At 43.1% G+C, this 17,828-nt stretch overlaps 1 protein-coding gene across 1 annotated transcript; it reads left to right on the top strand.

Annotated features, from left to right (window-relative positions):
* Positions 1-1,318: 1,318 nt before the first annotated feature.
* scarb2a (scavenger receptor class B, member 2a) lies at positions 1,319-17,316 on the top strand. Its single transcript, XM_070964440.1, has 13 exons — positions 1,319-1,850; positions 6,257-6,414; positions 6,619-6,766; positions 7,074-7,268; positions 7,767-7,858; positions 8,549-8,668; positions 9,017-9,195; positions 10,898-11,016; positions 11,527-11,600; positions 11,745-11,796; positions 11,881-12,033; positions 12,937-12,984; positions 14,359-17,316. Exons 1-13 carry the CDS (start codon positions 1,728-1,730, stop codon positions 14,488-14,490), a joined length of 1,593 nt encoding a protein of 530 aa, XP_070820541.1. The 5' UTR covers positions 1,319-1,727; the 3' UTR covers positions 14,491-17,316.
* Positions 17,317-17,828: the final 512 nt, after the last annotated feature.

Here is a 17,828-nt window from a genome sequence, read left to right as displayed (position 1 = left end):
GAAAAACAAAACGGAATAATGGATTGGATTTGGAGGGCAGATACTCAATATTTAAATTTTAGTATAAAAAACAAGGAGCACGCTCAGACAACCCTGCTTTTAACTGAGCTCATTAACAAGAAATGTCAACGTTCACCTTGTACAATCCATCCATGTTGCTGCAACATCCTGTTAGATTTGCTCAGCATGCATCCACTGAAATGTAGTTTCATGGCTTTAAACATGCATTTTAGTGTGAAATCTAACATCTCCTCTCACGGTTAAACTCAATTTTGTCAACAATGCTGCTGACAGTTAAACTGCCTGCAATGACATTTCTGCTCCTTTCATGGAGGACTTTAGATGAGACGTATTTATTTTTTGTCAATATTCAGTGGTCGTTTGCCTCATGATGACCACAATGCAGGCCATACATCATCCACTTTTTTCCTCTTACTCCACTGCAACATCATCTGTGGCTCAAGTGGGCTCCGCTTAACATCCACTTTGTGTCAGCGGAGAGCATCACGCCGTCGGTTCCTCCTTTATAGGAGCCCCGCCCCGAAATCAGTCGATCAAATTCAGCATCGCACTCACCAGGGTCTGACCAATCAACGCGTGGAGGGGGTGGTCTCGAGACGGTGGTCCGGGAGGGCAGTAGCCAATGAGCTTTCGGAGTCGGTCGGACAAAGGGCTCGCGTCAACTATCGTTGGTCGCTTGAATGGCACATTATTCATGTCCACGCTGCACTTATTTAAGGAGACGCGATGAGGCGAGCTAGCGGAGTTCTTATAAAAGGAAACAGATGTCCTCTGCCTTCACATGCTCTGTGTGCAGTGTGTGGAGGAGATGCGGATGAAGTTTTAATGTTTCACAGACATATTTGATAATGTCCCTGATCAGGAGCATCGAAACACTCCCGCTGAGCTCATGAGAAAAGTCGCCAGGTGGAATACCACCGCCGGCGCGTGCAAGTGTATGAGCGCGCTCTTGCTAATTCATTCATAATCCTGGCAGTATTGCATGTTGTGTTGCAAGCTCATACATGCCAGTAAATTCAAGTATGATCACACCAGTAAAGCATCAGTATAAAAATTCAAAATCAAGCTATTTTAAGTTATTTAACGACAAGAATGCAATTGCAAATTGTGCGTGAAGGCGTGCAGACAAGAAAATAAATGTAAAAGATGATTTTTTTTTTTTAGTTTTTTCCTGTATGTGATATTGTTTGAAACAGCGACATAAGCCATGTAAGCAAAGCTCCATCATTTCTCTTTCTTAACACACCCACCGCCCATGCAGCCGCCCCAAAACGACGCTTTTCGCCTGACCGAGTTCATTAATGCGCGCAGGAAGGGGAGGAGGTGGACACGGCTCTTCTTCTACGTCCCGATGTGCTGAGAGCTGTGTTTCACTTCACCACCGCCGCCGAGCAGCGCAGTCCCTTCTTCCCCTCTGATGCCAGGTTAAAGAGCGATCTCGGATTTTGATGAAAAGTGCCAACATTTTTGATATTCGTCGTTTCCACCCCTTCAGCCTCAGCGGAGAGACCACTCCAGGGCGGTGAAGAGAGAAGTTTAAAGCTCACCTACGGTATTGGACTCGGCGGATTCGAGCTTTCACGTCCATCCAGCACATCAGCCTTGCTATCTTTAGTATTTTTTGTTTGTTTGTTTGTTTGGGGGGTTATCGTCGACTTCAGTGAAGTTTTATCGGCCCCGAGAAGACAGCACATCCGCCCGGAATCATGACTCGGAGATCCTGTGCCATTTACGCCACCGGGATCGTGTGCGCTCACCTGCTGATAGTGGGGATCGCCCTGGTCGTGGCTCAAGTCTTCCAAACAATGATACACAGCCGGCTAAAAAAGGTGAGTTTGCCACCCTGTCGTGAAAGGACGCAGTGTTTTTGATGCTTTTTCCTCTCACACTTCTCTCATCTGACACGCTTGAGGGTTTTAAAATGTTTCATCTGCAGTGGCCAATCATGCGCATTCAGCATCTCACCGGTAGTACATGCGGGGGTCACAAGATCATCCTGTGTGTTAGTGTAAATTGTCTTTGATATGTAATTCATGTTTCAGTGCATTCTGCATGGCCAGCTCAGCGGGACGAACCCAGATCCTTCCCCTTCATGAATCCGCATGATCCGACGTTGTGCGGCGTGCAGGTCCCATTACATGGCAGTGCGGCTTCGGGCTTTAGTACAAGCTTGCGTTAGGACGGATGATTAACCGGCGTGTCTATGTTAAAGTCAGACACAGTCCGAATGAACGCTTCGCTGTCGGTAGAAATCCCCTGCAAGTCCCACAAGGGGAGTAATGATTGTGTGACTCTCAGAGGTGAGATTATCATGACCTTACCCCGTTTCACGGCGCTTTTTAAAATCTCCTTTGACAGACCTTTCGCATTCCTTTACGGATCTGCAGCGTTTATACGGTTTGTCCGAATCATCACATGATTCAGTTATCTTTATATTGAGTCTGGAAAATAGGGGAAAGACTTGGTATGTTGTTTCTCCCGGCTGATACTGAAGGTTTTCGATCATCTGTACCAGCTCTGTGCGCATGACCCGCTGACACATTTCTGTTGGTGCTGCCTTAATACACTGACTTCTTGATGGTTGTCTATTCTGAGGCGGGTTACCGGGAGTGAGAGTGGAAATCTCAGGCAGCAGGGACACGCTGGGTAGGGGGGAGGTGGTCAGGTCTGGATGAATGGGGGAAGGGAGCCTGGGTGAGGGGACAGGGGAAAGTTATCATGGTGTGGCGAGAGGGGGATGAGTGGCAGCCCTCCACCTTTCTGAAAATCAAGCCTCCAACTTGTATAAAACAGATAAATCTGCACTCATTTGATTGATGCATCCTGATATGTCTTCAAACACAGATTACTGGCGATTTAAAGAAGTGAGTCTGAATCAGTCAAGGCTCCATCAGCTCTGTCTCTGTGCTGAGATGGATTCTGGATAAATAGTTGAACAAACACACAAACTTCACTTGAGCTAGTTGACTTTTTTGTAATGATTTAACAGTCACATTAGCAGTTAGGCTAAATATTCATTTTTAACCTGAGTTGGATTGATAGGTATTCAGAAAAGATCATGGCTTAAAGTGTGATTTTACTGGTGGACCTGTGCAGTGATGTGTCTGTATTTCTGTACACTGGTGCATTGTTAATGTTGGTTTGAACTTAAGTGACAAATTTGTGGTTGCTACTGTATTTTAGGACAAGTCGTGATGGGGTGGGAGCCCTATGGGGTGGGGGTGTCGGCAGCTGACACCCTATCCCACCCTGCAGACCCTTTAAAATACTTCACATTCCTCGTACTGACTTGAATCACTCTGTTGGATGCTCCGTAGGGCTCCTAATCTCGTTCCCCCCTCTACTTAAGAGGAAGAAAAAGCCAGGAGCAGCTCAGCAGAGAAGCTCAACACGCTATTTGTCCAAGTAGGGGACTCGCAAACAGCTTCCTCACTGACACAGTTTCCCCCTCCTGGAGTTAAATGTAGGTCTGGGTCTCATTTGTCTCTCATTCCAAATCACGGCAGCATCCCAGGGGACCCAAATTAAAAGACTTAGTCAAAGTTCATCGACGGGGGACATAATTCTGATGCGTCTGGCGATTACATGAAATGACAGCATAGCTAATCCTCTTTCGCCACAGTCTTCCTGTTGAATTAGACGGGCCCGGACATGCTGAACCGACTCCAAAAATCTACCTAATCTGATGTTCGAATGCAGCTCTCTGTAATAACGACGTAGCCTAGTTTGGGACAAGTCAAAAGCTACCTCCAGGACACACACTCTGTGTGTCTGATGAGCTGGGTGTGGAGGGAGGCGTGCATATAAGCCATGCGAGGAATTTGACAGACTTCTTGGCCTCGCGGGCATAATTTTTGCCTAGGAGCAACCTCGTAATGCCTTGTTGTTGTTCCAGCTTGGACCTATCCCAAGCCGTTCTGCTCAGACAACGGAGCTAAAAAGGAAAACACCCACTTGTGCCACTCCTCTCAGCCCAGTTTGGGAGAGCAGGCTTTTCAAGGTAGTATGGCTGAGTCGAGCTTGAAGCACTTAAGACCAAGGTCAGGCTGGTAAAACACTGCGTGTTTAAGCTCCAAACGTGCCACTGACGCACAGCTCAGATGCAGAATCTTCAACACGGGAGGCACCTGGTGGAAACTTTCTTGTTTTAATTGTCTATTCTTCCTTTTCGCTGTGTTCCACATGCTGTTCAAAGCAGGATTCTGTCACACCACACCTCGGCTTTGCTTAACGCTGTTTGACTAAGGCTCGGCTCACGTTGCCGTCAGTGTTTAGTTTGAGTCCCTCATTCACCCTGTATTTTGATTACACCAGCACACCTCTCCACTTTGTCCCTCACATGTTTTTTTGTGATAGATCAAGGTTTTTCTGGGAGATAAATGATGTTCATATAGCTTTGATGAAGGCCTCTTGAAAGGCTGTTGCTCAAGGTTGCCAAACACAGGGTTCGAGTCACAGTCGCTCGTTGATCTGTCAAATGCTGCAGGGGGAAGGCCAGACGAGGCAGAAGCCTGTTTTAAAAGTAACACAGTTTGCATGTTTATTTTGAAAAGGAACAATTTAAGTAATAGTTGCTGGTTTGGCATCATGATTTTCAAAAGCCCTATAGTGCACTGACTGCTCGTGATGGTCACATGCTTCTATTGCGTTACCTGGTTTCACTTCAGCTCTTAATTAAGAGGCAGAATGATTGAGACTCTGGAGGATTCCAGAACTTAAATACCTCAAGTTCCTGTTAAGTGTGTCTTCTCTCATTTCTCTCATTCTGAAGACATTTTTGGGAGCTCTTACGCAGCAGTGACATCAACATATTATCTAGTCCTTGAAAGCAGCCGTGATGTGTGTTTCCTGGGGTGAAAGTTGAGACTGGGCGATGCAGTGCCAGTAATTCTCAATAATTAGAAATATAAAAAAATAAAAGGAAACTACCTGCTGATAAATGTGCTGAACACAACAGCAATAATTTGTCAATTCATTCATTGTTTGATCAAAAGAAAATTAACTTGTTCTGAATTCTGATAATCTCCACCATAAGGATTTGCTCATTTTCTTTTTTTTTTTTTGACAATTGTAAACTAAATATCCTTTGGATCTGGCCTGTTGGTTGGACAAAACAAGACATTTGAGGACATCATTTTGGGATGTGGGACATTGGTATGAGCATTTTCAGTGTTTTTGAACATTTTACAGACTAGTTGAGAAAATAATCAGACTAACTGATCAGGAAAGTCATCGTTGGTTGCAACACTGAACTGCTCAAACTGTTTTTGTAACTGTTTTTTCCTCAGCTGCAGTGTGTTTGAAGCTACATTTCTCCTCAGTTAGTTGAAGGGTCTCACCTTCTTTATCAAAGTAGGTATTGTGGGTGACCCCTCTGACATCTAACATGGTTTTTATGGGGTTGCAAAGGCGAGATGATGCAACCAAACCTGGGAAAACAATTCTATAGAGCAGAAGGTTTGAAGGTCGGAAATTGCTACCCGAACAGGAAGTGCCAGCCACACCCTAAGCTATATTTTCTCAACGGCAAGTGCCTGCGACTGCAGAAGACAATGTAAAGCCTCCCTCAAGTGCGCCTCACTGTACTCAGGGGACAACACGAAAAAGACACAAGAGGAAACGGCTCATTTCTCTTTTCCCAGCTTTAAAAATACCCTCCATGAATGGAAAGAGCTTCTTTTTTTTCCCCTGGGTCACAAACACCTGCAGTCGACATACAGGCTGTGTAACTGAATGATCGAGCTAAAGGTTACTGTTGTTCATGTTCAGACGTGTGGTGACCAGGCTTTTGTGACACACTAACTACTGACTTCAGTTTGTTTTGTCACCACATGATCACAGCCAAAAAATCTGTTAGATCACAGCCATCCTCTGCTTTTCGTGGCTGCTGCACGTAGTTCAGTCACTCATGCTGCAGACGCTCTCATTATTGCCACACATCGCTGGATTGTGATGTCTGATTAGTCGCCCCCAGTTAGATTCTTGCCTGGGCTTGCTGAGGTCAGAGATTGTGCAGAGGATTTTCTGCCTGTCCTGATGTTTTTTTTTAGCTTTGACGGACTCTTCTCTGCTTCCCTCTGGGTTTCGGGGTCTCGGCCCCTTTCAGAAAAGTGCCATGTGTGCCCTCAGATGGCCCTCATTCAGAACGACTCACATTTGGCCACTTTCAAAGTGTGAAAATTGAGAAACCGAGTGCTTTCTCATTCTGAATTTCTTTTTCCTCTTTTGTCAATAGGAAATTACTTTGACAGAGAAGAGCCAAGTGTTTGAGGCATGGAAGAATCCACCTCCACCTGTTTATATGGAGTATTACTTCTTCAATGTGACCAATCCTGAGGTGTTCTTGGCAGGCGGGAAGGCTGCTGTTAAACAGATTGGACCCTATACTTACAGGTAGGTTTGATATGGGGACCTGAAGAGCTGCATACATGTGTAATAATTTATAGTGGAAGAAAAGGAGACTGGTCATCATCTTCTTAAAGTCCTTTTTAAGGAAGGCCACCTTGCATCTGTTACATCTAGGATCATTTGTTAGTCCAGTGTGAAATCAAAACAGAAGACATCTGGACTAACAGGCTGATGTCTTTTCCACACCAGGGAATACAGGCCGCGGGAAAATGTGACATTCCTAGAGAACGGCACCAAGATTTACGCCCTGAACCCCAAAACTTTTGTGTTTGTGCCTGAGAAGTCCGCCGGTGACCCCGAGGTTGACATTGTCAGGACGGTCAACATCCCATTTGTGGTAAGACGTGGTGTCTGTGCAGGATAAGTGTGTGTTATTATGACCTGCAGCAGCCAGTTTGAGGAGTTTAAGTCGTGTGATTGGCACGTGTGTTTGCTATTATCCCCAGAACAGACTCCAGGCCATTGTCCTCTTAGTTTTGTTGTGACATTTTGATAACTTGAATATACAAACTTGAGCCATATGAGGCCAAGCCAAACAAGACTGAAGACATCATGTATATGGAAATTGAATTGTATGTGGTGGGAGATGTCTTTTTTTTTTTTTTTTTTTTTCTTTTTTGACTCTTGTTGTCTTTCATCCTCAGGCGGTAATGAACGAGCTGAACTCCTACTCCTTTTTCCTGCGAACTTTGGTTTCTATGTACATGAACTCTCTGGGTGTCGAGCTGTTCCTGACCCGCACTGTCCACGAGGTTCTGTGGGGCTTCAAAGACCCCCTTCTCTCAAAGATCCACTCCATGAAGCCTGACGTGGACGAGTATTTTGGGTTGATGTGGAAGGTAAGCTTGGTGATATTCCTGAGATGCAAACGTGACATTATTTCAGTGCCAAAACTTAAGAAAGCTCTTGCATGTCGGTTGTTCGGGGTTACTAAAACAACAGTTGAGTGGAAGCATCTACGTCGCGTACGAGAAGTGAGATTGGCCATATGCTGATGGAGGGTGCTTGTACTTCCTGTTTATAGCGCAACGTCTGCAACTTGAAGCAGGCGGTCACAACACCAGCCTTGTGATCCTGAGTGCAGCATTTTGGGTGTCTTAAATAGAGCTATTAATCAGTTGATTGATCCATTGATGAATAGAAAATTCTAAGTCTTGAATAAGTATTTCGACAGTGAAAATAATCATTAATGACCGATGCAAAGCATTATGTCTTTCACTATATTTGTCAACAGATAGAAACACTGTTTCTGACTCAGTGCCCCTCCGCTGTTCCCTGAACAGTTGTCTGTCACAGCAGCTTTGTCTAAAGCTCGGGTCTCCTCTTGTTTTCCACAGAAAAATGGCACCCATGAAGGAGAGTTTGTGTTCCACACCGGCGAGAATAACTATTTGGATTATGGCAAAATCGACACATGGAACGGCCTGAGGTAAAGATTCGCATCCGGCAGTGTCCAGTGTCTGTCATGGACATGATATTCATGTCATGAATATTATATATTATTATATTTACCTTGTTACACAACTTGTATTGGAAAGTCCAGAGGACAAAGCCTTTGCTCCCTGGTTTAAGGCAGAACCCGATTGCAAAATGAATGTTTGGATGTCCAAGTGACTTTGTACCTTGGATGGAATCAGCATGTAGATTTCAATAGTGGAGGAAGTATTCAGATCTTTACTTCAATAAAACGTACCAATACAGCAGTGGAAAAAATACTCTAAGTACTTAAAAATCTTACTTAAGTAAAATTTAGAGGTGCTAGCAGCAAAATGCAGTCCAAGAATCAAGTCGAATCATCACAGCGTACATTGTACTGTTGTGGCCGGTTTGAGGTGGAGCTACTGTAACTGCCTTATATTCAACCATTTTTGGGGGGTAAATATTACCTAAACTTACCCCTTTCAGCAACAAACAGTGAAGTAAAGGAGAAATGGAGCTGATCTGTCAGTTAACATTACAATGTGTATTCTATAAACGGACTGTGTTTTTTTTTTATGTAGGAAAGGAATTAGTCACTATAAATGCTAAATAGATATAGTGGAGTAAAAGGTACAATATTAGAAGAAGCAGAAAATGAAAATGACGACACTAATCCCACCCTTTCTTTCTTGATCAATAGGGAGATGTCGTGGTGGTCTTCCAATCAGAGCAACATGATCAACGGTACAGACGGTGCCGTCTTCCACCCTCTGATAAACAGGAATGAGTTGCTCTACATCTTTGCTGCTGATCTCTGCAGGTATGCACGTGTTTCCTATGCGGCTTTAAATTTGTTTACAGGGCTGAGGACCGGATCGTCCAGTGACACTGAGTCATACACATAATGCTTACAAATCCACTGATAAGGGCCCGAGTTTGTCATTAGTACAACTTCTGATAAGGCTGGCGATAAACTCAAAACACACGTGGGAAAATCGGTGAGCGTGACTTGGACATACTTTAAGGAATGATTACACAGGAAGTGATGGCATCTGTTGACTCCATCCTTCTCCTTGATGGTCCTAAGCTTGGCAGTTTCTTGACATTGCTCAGTATGAAAGTTCTTACTTTACCCGAAGTAGGCACTGAGTTTGTATTCTTCTCTCAGGTCTATCCATCTAGCCTATGTGAAAGATGTGGAGGTGAAAGGCATCCAGGCGTACCGCTTTGCACCCCCTAGTGACGTCCTCATGAGCCCCAAAGACAACCCCACTAACGAGGGCTTCTGTGTGCCAGCTGGAGACTGTCTCGGCACCGGGGTGCTGAAAGTCAGCGTTTGTCGAGAAGGTAAGGGACTGCCCGTTTCCCCCTCCCTTGTCATAGCGCCTGACCCACTTCTTTTTGATGACTCCAGACCAGCCCTGTGACACAGTTTCCCCCCGCTATTTCTACCCCCCAAAAATGTCCTTTCAGTCAGCAACCACGTCCCCTGCCTGGTATGTGACATTCCCTCTGTTTGAGCATGCCAGATTTTACTCAATGCACGGTTCAATGATTAACTGTGCTGACCATTTGCGGAGGCTTTTGAAGTATTTTATGGTGGTCATTGAGTGGAGTGTGATTGCTCTGATAAGGTTATCTTCACTGGGTTTGACATGCAGACAATCTATCGCTTCACTGTCAGATATGCTACTGTAACCCCAGGACCCTGTTTGTATAATCTACACACAGTTTAATCCTGTATTTATATATTTATTTAATATTTGTATATTTATTTAAAATGTATTTTGTTCCATCCTATACCGTCTACAGAAGAAAAACATTTTGTAAAGCAGTGTCTTAACAGTGTATGTATTGAATAATGTCAGAAAAGGTTGGTGCTGATTGAATTCTTCCTGTGCTAAAACCTGACTGGCTGTTTCCACCAGCTCATATGAGGCAAACACGCCTGATTGGATGGATTTATGTGATGTTAAATGGAGAGCCAATCAAGGCCAAGCCCTGTTGTCATGTGCAAAGTGGTGTCATTTGGAAACTGCCTGTGTGGTTAAAAAAAAAAGTCTTAACCACAAAAAACTGCTTCAAGAAAAGAACAGAATTAAAGTTTCAGCATTTGTCAAAAGACAAAATGCTTCACATGAAATAAAATGATTAAGAATGATGCCATATCCTCGGAAATTGAGGCTGGCAGATAGAAAAGTAGAGCTGCAACAATGAGTCAGTTGATCCATTAAGTCAGTCGAAATAAAGTTAATCTGCATGTATTTTGCCAGTTATTTAATCATAAGGATAAGTACAGGAAGCTGCATTTAGTATGTCTGATGTACAGAAACATAAGCACTTCTCTGTTCAAAGAAATTAGGTTTAGTAGTCTGAAAGTAATATGTCCAGTTGGCTTTTTACTAAATAGAGTTTTGATGAGATTTATATAAAATGTGTTGTGGCCAGGACAGAACACTCTATATCTTTAATAAGACATTTCTGTTCTGTAATTTTGACCTTTTGAGATTTGAATTTGTGGAGTGAATTTTTAAAGAAAAGCTAGAATTAATGTAAATGTTAAGTATGCACAGCTTATTACTCCACCGAGGCCTTGTTCAGACTGCTGGAAAGCCACACCACCAGCACATGGAGACGTTTGTGTCATTGTCACATCAATCCATGCAGATGATGTCTGGACGCACAAATGCAATCTGATCACTTGATCTGATTTTTAGAAACAAATCTGATTTGCCTGCTGTGTGGGCAAAGCCTAGGAGTTTAATTGTGATAAGTTTCACAGGAAGTTTCAAAGGAAAGGTGTTAAGGGCTGCAGGAGCGCTCTTGTTTTACTGTGTCCGCCAGTCATTACACTTTGAAACACACATCCTGTGCACTTTCAGCTCCAGATATGCCCGTACATCTACTCTCCAGATAGTAGATAGTTCTTTTATCTTATCTCATGTTTCCTCTTTCTTCTTCATCTTCCTGCTCATGTTGTTTGGACTGAGTCATCTCAGGATAAAAACAATAACTGTCTCATATGTTTTGCCTCATTGTTTCCTTCAAGGCGCTCCCATCGTCGTGTCTTTCCCCCACTTCTATCAAGCCGACCCGATGTACATCAACGCCGTTGACGGGCTCAACCCCAACAAGGAGGAGCACGAGACGTACCTTGACCTGCAACCAGTATGGCCGATAATTATTATCCCAGCATCTTAAAGCATGTGTAGGAATTTGTGTTGAACATTGATCTGTTGCTTTATGACAGTCTCTATCTAAATGAGAATTTGCAGTTTTGATTCCTCGTAGAGTCACTACGAGGAAAATGCTTCTCAAAAATGTTAGTTTTAGCACAGTCAGTACTAAAACTTTATTGCCAAACTGCAACAGAAGCAAAATCAAAAAGGGTACAAAGAGTAAAACATGATAAAAGCATAGAATCAAGAAATCAAGTTGTCTCTTTGACCATTCGTATTAACAAATCACTTCAGCCATCAGTTTAATATTGGATGTGATTACAGCTGTTTCTTCTAAAGGCTGAATCTTTGTTTTAATAAACAGATGTTTTCCCCACTAGATTCATTCTTTTTACTCTTTACTAAACTTTATTAAATTAATAGAAAACAATCTTCGATACGGGAAAGTTTCTGAGCTGCAGTAAGATTCACCCCAGACTTTTTTTTTTTTTTTTTAAAGACCACAGGTGTTCCCATTCGTGCCTGCAAGAGAGCTCAGCTCAATATCATCCTGAAGAGAGTCCAAGGCTTCCCGTAAGTTGAACTTTGCTGAGCTCTGACCCACTTCGCTGTTGTCGCACTCTGTCCTTGTTCTGGCCACATGTTGAGCCAGATGTCCCCCTTAACCTCCCCTCTCTCTCCTCTCTCTCTCTCTCTCTCTCCCCCCCACACACACAGGAAAACCAAGTTCATCAACGAGACCATTTTCCCCATCATGTTCGTCAATGAGGTGAGGTTTTCATTCAGCGCCCTCTGAGCTAAACCTGCTCTTATGAGTGAAACACAAACCGATAACCATATCTGTCCACCACAGACGGCGACCATTGACGATGACTCAGCATCCCAGATGAGGACGATGCTCCTCATCTTGACGCTTGTGTCCAACTTCCCTTTGCTCATTGTGGGCATGGGCATCATCCTGCTGCTGGTGCTCGTCGTCTTGTTCTGCCGAAACCGCCAGAAGAAGGTAGGAGCTCACCCCTGTTGTTGTAGACTAAGGAGTAGCATTAAAGTGTGTGTCACCCACTGACATTTGCTGACACAGTAAATGAGAGTGATAATAGACAGATAGTAGTAATGTGACACAATAGATGCTGCAGTGTTTTGAGAGTTATGGTTGTTTTTGCATGGATAACAGTTTCCTGAGCTGCTGCAGGTTTAACCCCAAACTTGGTGCATGTTAACTAACACATCGCATGGTTGCTGCGCACCAATGTCAGCATGAGCAGTTTCCCACAATTCTGGTTCAGAGGGTGAATTTTTTTGTTTGTTTCTTGCTAAATATTTCTAACAGTCTATGCCTCTTTCATGAGTCAATGAATCTTTGTGTTCAGGAAGGAAGCATCGTAGTTTCCCTGTGCTCCGTGGAGCTACGAGCTGGCTTCGCACTATTGAGTAGCAAAGTGCATTGAACTACAATAGTCCTCAGAATGATGCACAGCGCATGTTCACCTCTTATCTCTAGCAGTTGTGGGATTGTTGGTCTAAACCCTGGCCTCACTGCTGTCCGATTATTGTAGTTCAGGTCATTCACTGCCCAGAGAGTGAACGTGTGAAAGGAACAGTTTCATTGGCTGAGAGTTAGATGAGAAGATCAATACTGCTAACCGGTTGTAGCTTCTCATTTAGCTGACAGATATGAGAGTGGTGTCAGTCTTCTCGTCTAAGTCTCCCCAAGAAAGAAAAGAAACCTCTTTCCTCGAATGTCAAACTATTCCTTTGACACACACTCATGCATTTAAATTCAGCCTGTTAGCTTAGCATTGAGAGAATGTTTGAAACGTGCTTAATTGCAATGTGAAGAAGTGTTGTATTAACCATGTTCTAATTTTAATTTTCTGTAACCCCCTTTTTTCCTTTTCTGTTTTAGAATGAAGTAAAACGTATTGATTTTACTGAAGCTTTTCATTCTTTTACTGTAAGTCTTAATTTTTGCCTTGTTTGCATTCTCCTTTTTTAATTTGTTATCCACCATCTCTGATATCTATGTTATCATTTTTAATTATCTTTATGGGACATGATATTCCTTTTAAGTTGTCACCTCACAGTACAGGCGCGGCGTTAGGAGTGGGCCTGACGGGCCTGGGCCCACCCACTTGTACAACTGGCTCACCCTAAATGACTTGGAGAATTTTCCTAACATTTATTTTCAGTGATAAAAATCAGCATTTTAATAAAACCCTTAAAACAAAAACGTCGCTTATTCGGCTATTATCACATGAGGTCTAGTCCAGTCACAGAGGGCCATCACTGGTCACCCCAAACACGTTACGCTCGCGCACGCATGTCACAATCTGGCGGTTGTTCGGCATAAAATGGTGACTGAGAAAGGCAGTGGATTCGATATTGTAGGCACAGGCTGCTACGGTTAAATGAATGCATCGCTATGGCACAACAGTTACCTATGTTTAAGTATGTGAGTATGAGTAACAACTGAGTCGCCATACAGTAACACGTCATTTTCCAACTATGTAGAAGCGGTGTATTTAGGAAATCATATCATTGCTTTTTTATATACCTGCAAATGCATTTCCCATCGAAACCAGAACTTATAGAAAATGTAGACAATACGGGAGGTAGAGCTAAATACTCCTGCCTGACTTGACTGTCTTCAGATTACCTTCACAGACAGTTAAGGTCACGAATGAACAGCACAGCGCACCGCGCTCTCTCTCCTGTTAAAAGTCATAGTAGCTCACCCAGTACTCTGATCGCTCTGTTTCTCCCTCTCCTTGCAATCAATTTAAATAGTAATCCAGTCAGATCAAACAAAAATGAATTAACAGGCATTAAAATGTCTGTTTTTTGTAATGAATTGATGTATTGACCCATAGCGAAAATATGGATAACGAGATAAGCCACGTGTGCCACTTGTAATAAACACAAACTGTCGCGGTGAAATAATAAGCTACGGCATTGAAAATGTTTTTTAAAAAGATTTTGAACATGTCAGAATCAGCTAGATGTACTAGTCGCCCTCCACAGCATGATACCAGTCATTTTTGTTTAAGTGAGACTACCAGTTGGAAACAGTGTTAACACAAGTAACTGTGGCCCACCCAAAATTGAAATCCTGGCGCCGTGCCTGTCACAGTATGATATGTTTCATTATTTCTTAAGTTAGTGTTTTCTGTGGTGCTTGTTGTTGTATCTGGTGCGTATATAGAACTTGTGCTTCACTGTGGACATTTCAGTCAAAACATTTATTCCCATTTAAGTGTTCAATGATGAAGAATATTTGGATGTCTTGCCACATCCATGGTTTGTACTAACGCTTTCTTTTCCCATTAAGACGGTGAAAGATGACACGGCCTACACTCAGGTCAGCGGCAAACCCGACGAGCCATCAGAAACGCCAGCCAACCAGCCGATGAGGAACGGCTCCTACATCGCCATGTCTCCAGTGGAGGCCCAGAAGTGTTGATCAAGGATCATCCCCGCCCCAAGTGTGGAGCTCAGGAAGGGGACTGAGGGAGCAGCTCATGGGTGTTACAATACCACGGGTGGGGGTTTGCATACACAATGGGCTCATTCTCACTTATTTTGGGGGGTGGTGGGGAGGATAGGGAAAGGGGTGGGACACAAGCCCCAGTAAAAGTTTAGTCACAAAGACATTGCTCCTCTCACTGAGCCCTCGTATGACTGTCTGTCCTCCTCTACTCTACCTGCTGAGCATGGCCCTCACTGCCTGCCGTACCGCAACATAAACAAACCCCCACACTCTATTCCTCATTTCCGTCTTGGTTGGCCCTAAAGATGGAGGGACTCCAGGTGGGTTCGACCAGGAAAAAGCCTTTTTTTTTCTAATTCTTCTGAGGGAACACAGTAGCATTGGTGTCGCTGTTGCACACTGATGCATGATCTTCGGAGCAGCCTCTGCTGAGTAACGTGGCTCAAAGTGAGGGTTTAGTATTCACCTGAACGACAGTGGGTGTTGTTTCCTCTCTGTCAGTGTTGTGTGAGGGGAAAACTTCATGCCAACAGATTAAAAACGAAAAAGCTCCCGTTAACTGAATCCTTAGGACAAAATGGTTTTGTTAACAGAACTGAACTCAGCATATCCTTTTTGTAAGAAAAGAAGAAGAAAAAAACAGACTGAGCCAAACTATTTATAGCATTTTTGCCTTTTTTTTTTTCTAAGATGAATTGGCGCACCCACACACACACACACACACACGCACTGCACTTCCAGTATCAGTTAGTGAACGTGTGTGCAGCTTACACTTAAGTGTCCTGTTTTGATGGACAATGGGGAACTGTTTTTCTCGATGCAGGCACAGTGTGGTGTGACACCTGCAATCCTCGTTACTTTGACCCCCTCCTCCCCCTCTTCTCTTCGTCTTTGTCTCCATGACCATTTCTCCAGAACACTAGTTAAAAAAACAGAAATATTCAGAGACCTCAGCTACATTTCCAAACCATCTTTAGTCAAGGGGATGACTAGTTAGCTGTGAAATTGCTAGGAATGCCAACAGTAGCTCGATAGAGTTGCACCTTTTAGGCTTCATCATTCATTCAAAACAAAAAGGAAAAAAAAACACCCACAGAACTTACAAGGGAGACTTGAACCTGCTTTCTGCCTTACAATGGTTCAGTGTGTTCTTTATGTTCATACATTGTTCAGATAAGCTGGAAATCTCTTTTGTCGTTGTACATATGTAAAGGGGAAATGTTGAGATACCTCCGACCAAATCCAGCAAGCAGTCCTCCTAGGTGTGCTGAAAGACACGTAAGGTTGCTCCGGTGTCGACCGCTCCTGCACGTCTACACTGTTACTTATTAGAGAAAGCACAATATGGATTGCTAAAACCAGTCCTCAGACAAGGCTACCAGGTTTTTTGTCCTGTTGTTATATATACATATATATATTTACAGCTGATCTGTCAAAGACACTGACAAGTGCTGTGACTTACAAAAAAAAGTGGAATCATTGGGTTTTGAGGGAGCCCTGTGCATTAGTCACCACTGTGCAGTCAGTTAACCAAGGAGCTGTAGGCATTCAGGCAAAAACACAGCACACAGCACTTGAATCACTGTTTGTCTTATGTTTCATGTTGTGTTTTCATTTTTCTGTGCGCCACACTTGTCTCGTCACACGTCAGACCCAGTGCTCATCGTTAATGGGAAGTGAATTTAAGGCCATAATACTGTCAATGTGGAGAATTCCCCGCACTTTGCCTGGAAAATGTGCCCTGTGTGTTTTATTTTTGTTGTTTTTTTTGTGTGTGTGTGTCCTGGTCATTTCAGTGCAGGTGGTCCATATGTTCAATACATTTCAATGGTTTGTCCTCACTAGTATTGGTTATGAAGGATGTTGTTGTAAATGAGCAACGGACGTCCGCGCCTCTGTATTCCTTGCTTTTCAGCACATGGAGTGTCTTCTTTTGATATACTTTTGTATTTGTTATTGCTGCTACAAAATGCCATAACCTATGGACTTGTATTTGTATATGTGGTATTTACCATATTGTGCTCGTCTTCAGCTTCAGGTTGACCCACAGAGGCTTTTTCTTCAAGATTCTGTGTTGCCAACCCTTTTGACACCTGAGCACAGGATACAAAGCCCAAAGCTTGCTGCCATTTATTGGACTTAGCAGTTACAGCTAACAACATTTTTGTAAAGTTATCACATGTAACCACTCTACTAGCAGACGATCTGATCATATCATGTGTATCGTCGGGGGTTTATTCTAGGTTTAGTAAACTTGACAGTTCGCTGGAGGTGCACAAAAAGGGCGAGCCACTCGGCAACATCTGAGATCAGTGTCATTATTCTGACACTGAGGTTAATAACACTGTGGTGGAGAGTAAAGTTAAATCAATTCACTGAAGGCCTTTTTTATCACCACCTACATGCAAGCCACCACCATCTTGTGCAAATCCACCTTTTATAAATCTTGACTTGAACCTGAAAGACCTTAATCCCGAGAGTCGCGTGTGAGTTGCTTGTAGAGCGTCTGTTCAAACACACACCTGAGCCGTCACCCCTCCACTGACTGACTTCTACTATATTAACCTTTGAGTCCATTCTTTCAAGCCCATTGGCTCGTTCCTGCTTGACCAAAGATAACTGACATAGATCTGCCCCAGCGCCGTGTTTACTCTCCTCTGTGATAACGGCCATGCCACAAAACCACCCCAACCTTTTTTTTTTTTTTTTTGAAATCGTGCCACCACTTATGTGAAGTATTTGCAGCAGTGTTGTGTGAACAGATGTGTGTATGTGCCTTTTTTACATCAAGGCAAACTTAAAAAAAAAAAAAAAAGAAAAAGAAAGAAAAAGCTGGTAGTTTGATGAGTATTGCTTTTTTGTCACCCGGTGCAAGAGCAAGCTAAGGTAATCAATGCTCTTTGTGAGCAGATCTCAGTATTATGTAAGACAAAGCAATACTGAATGGTATTAAATAAATTGTGGATGATTTAAGGGGCCACACAATATTTATGTTCTTTTTTTTGTTAGTTTTACTTTTGTAGAAATATTTCTTTTTTCTGTACTGATTTAGTCTTTTTTTCTTGTAATATTGAACACATTTCATTTTTGATCATTTCATTGTTTTTCCACACTGAAAATTCACGGGAGTGGAGAAGATGGACCAGTATGCCACACTGGGAGCTGCCAGAAACCTGTAAAATGTCTGTAAAGAGTGTTTGTGAATGGTTTGAGGTTGTTTGTGTTGGACGAGTATGAGAACTTGTATGAGTACATTTGTGTTTGTGCAGCCAATTTCTGTCGAACTGGAGTGATTTTTACTGGAAGGCTGA

This window comes from Chaetodon trifascialis, chromosome 6 (genome assembly GCF_039877785.1).
Source record: "Chaetodon trifascialis isolate fChaTrf1 chromosome 6, fChaTrf1.hap1, whole genome shotgun sequence".
Lineage (NCBI taxonomy): Eukaryota > Metazoa > Chordata > Actinopteri > Chaetodontiformes > Chaetodontidae > Chaetodon > Chaetodon trifascialis.
The sequence above is the reverse complement of the archived record's forward strand: the minus strand, read 5'-3'. Positions and strand labels throughout refer to the sequence as shown.

Bases quoted from the DNA above. Each gene is read 5' to 3' on its own strand.
- scarb2a (XM_070964440.1), top strand. From the start codon at position 1,728: ATGACTCGGAGATCCTGTGCCATTTACGCCACCGGGATCGTGTGCGCT. The intron at 1,851-6,256 runs GTGAGTTTGCCA...TTTTGTCAATAG, and splicing joins TACACAGCCGGCTAAAAAAG to GAAATTACTTTGACAGAGAA. The intron at 6,767-7,073 runs GTAAGACGTGGT...TTTCATCCTCAG, and splicing joins CGGTCAACATCCCATTTGTG to GCGGTAATGAACGAGCTGAA.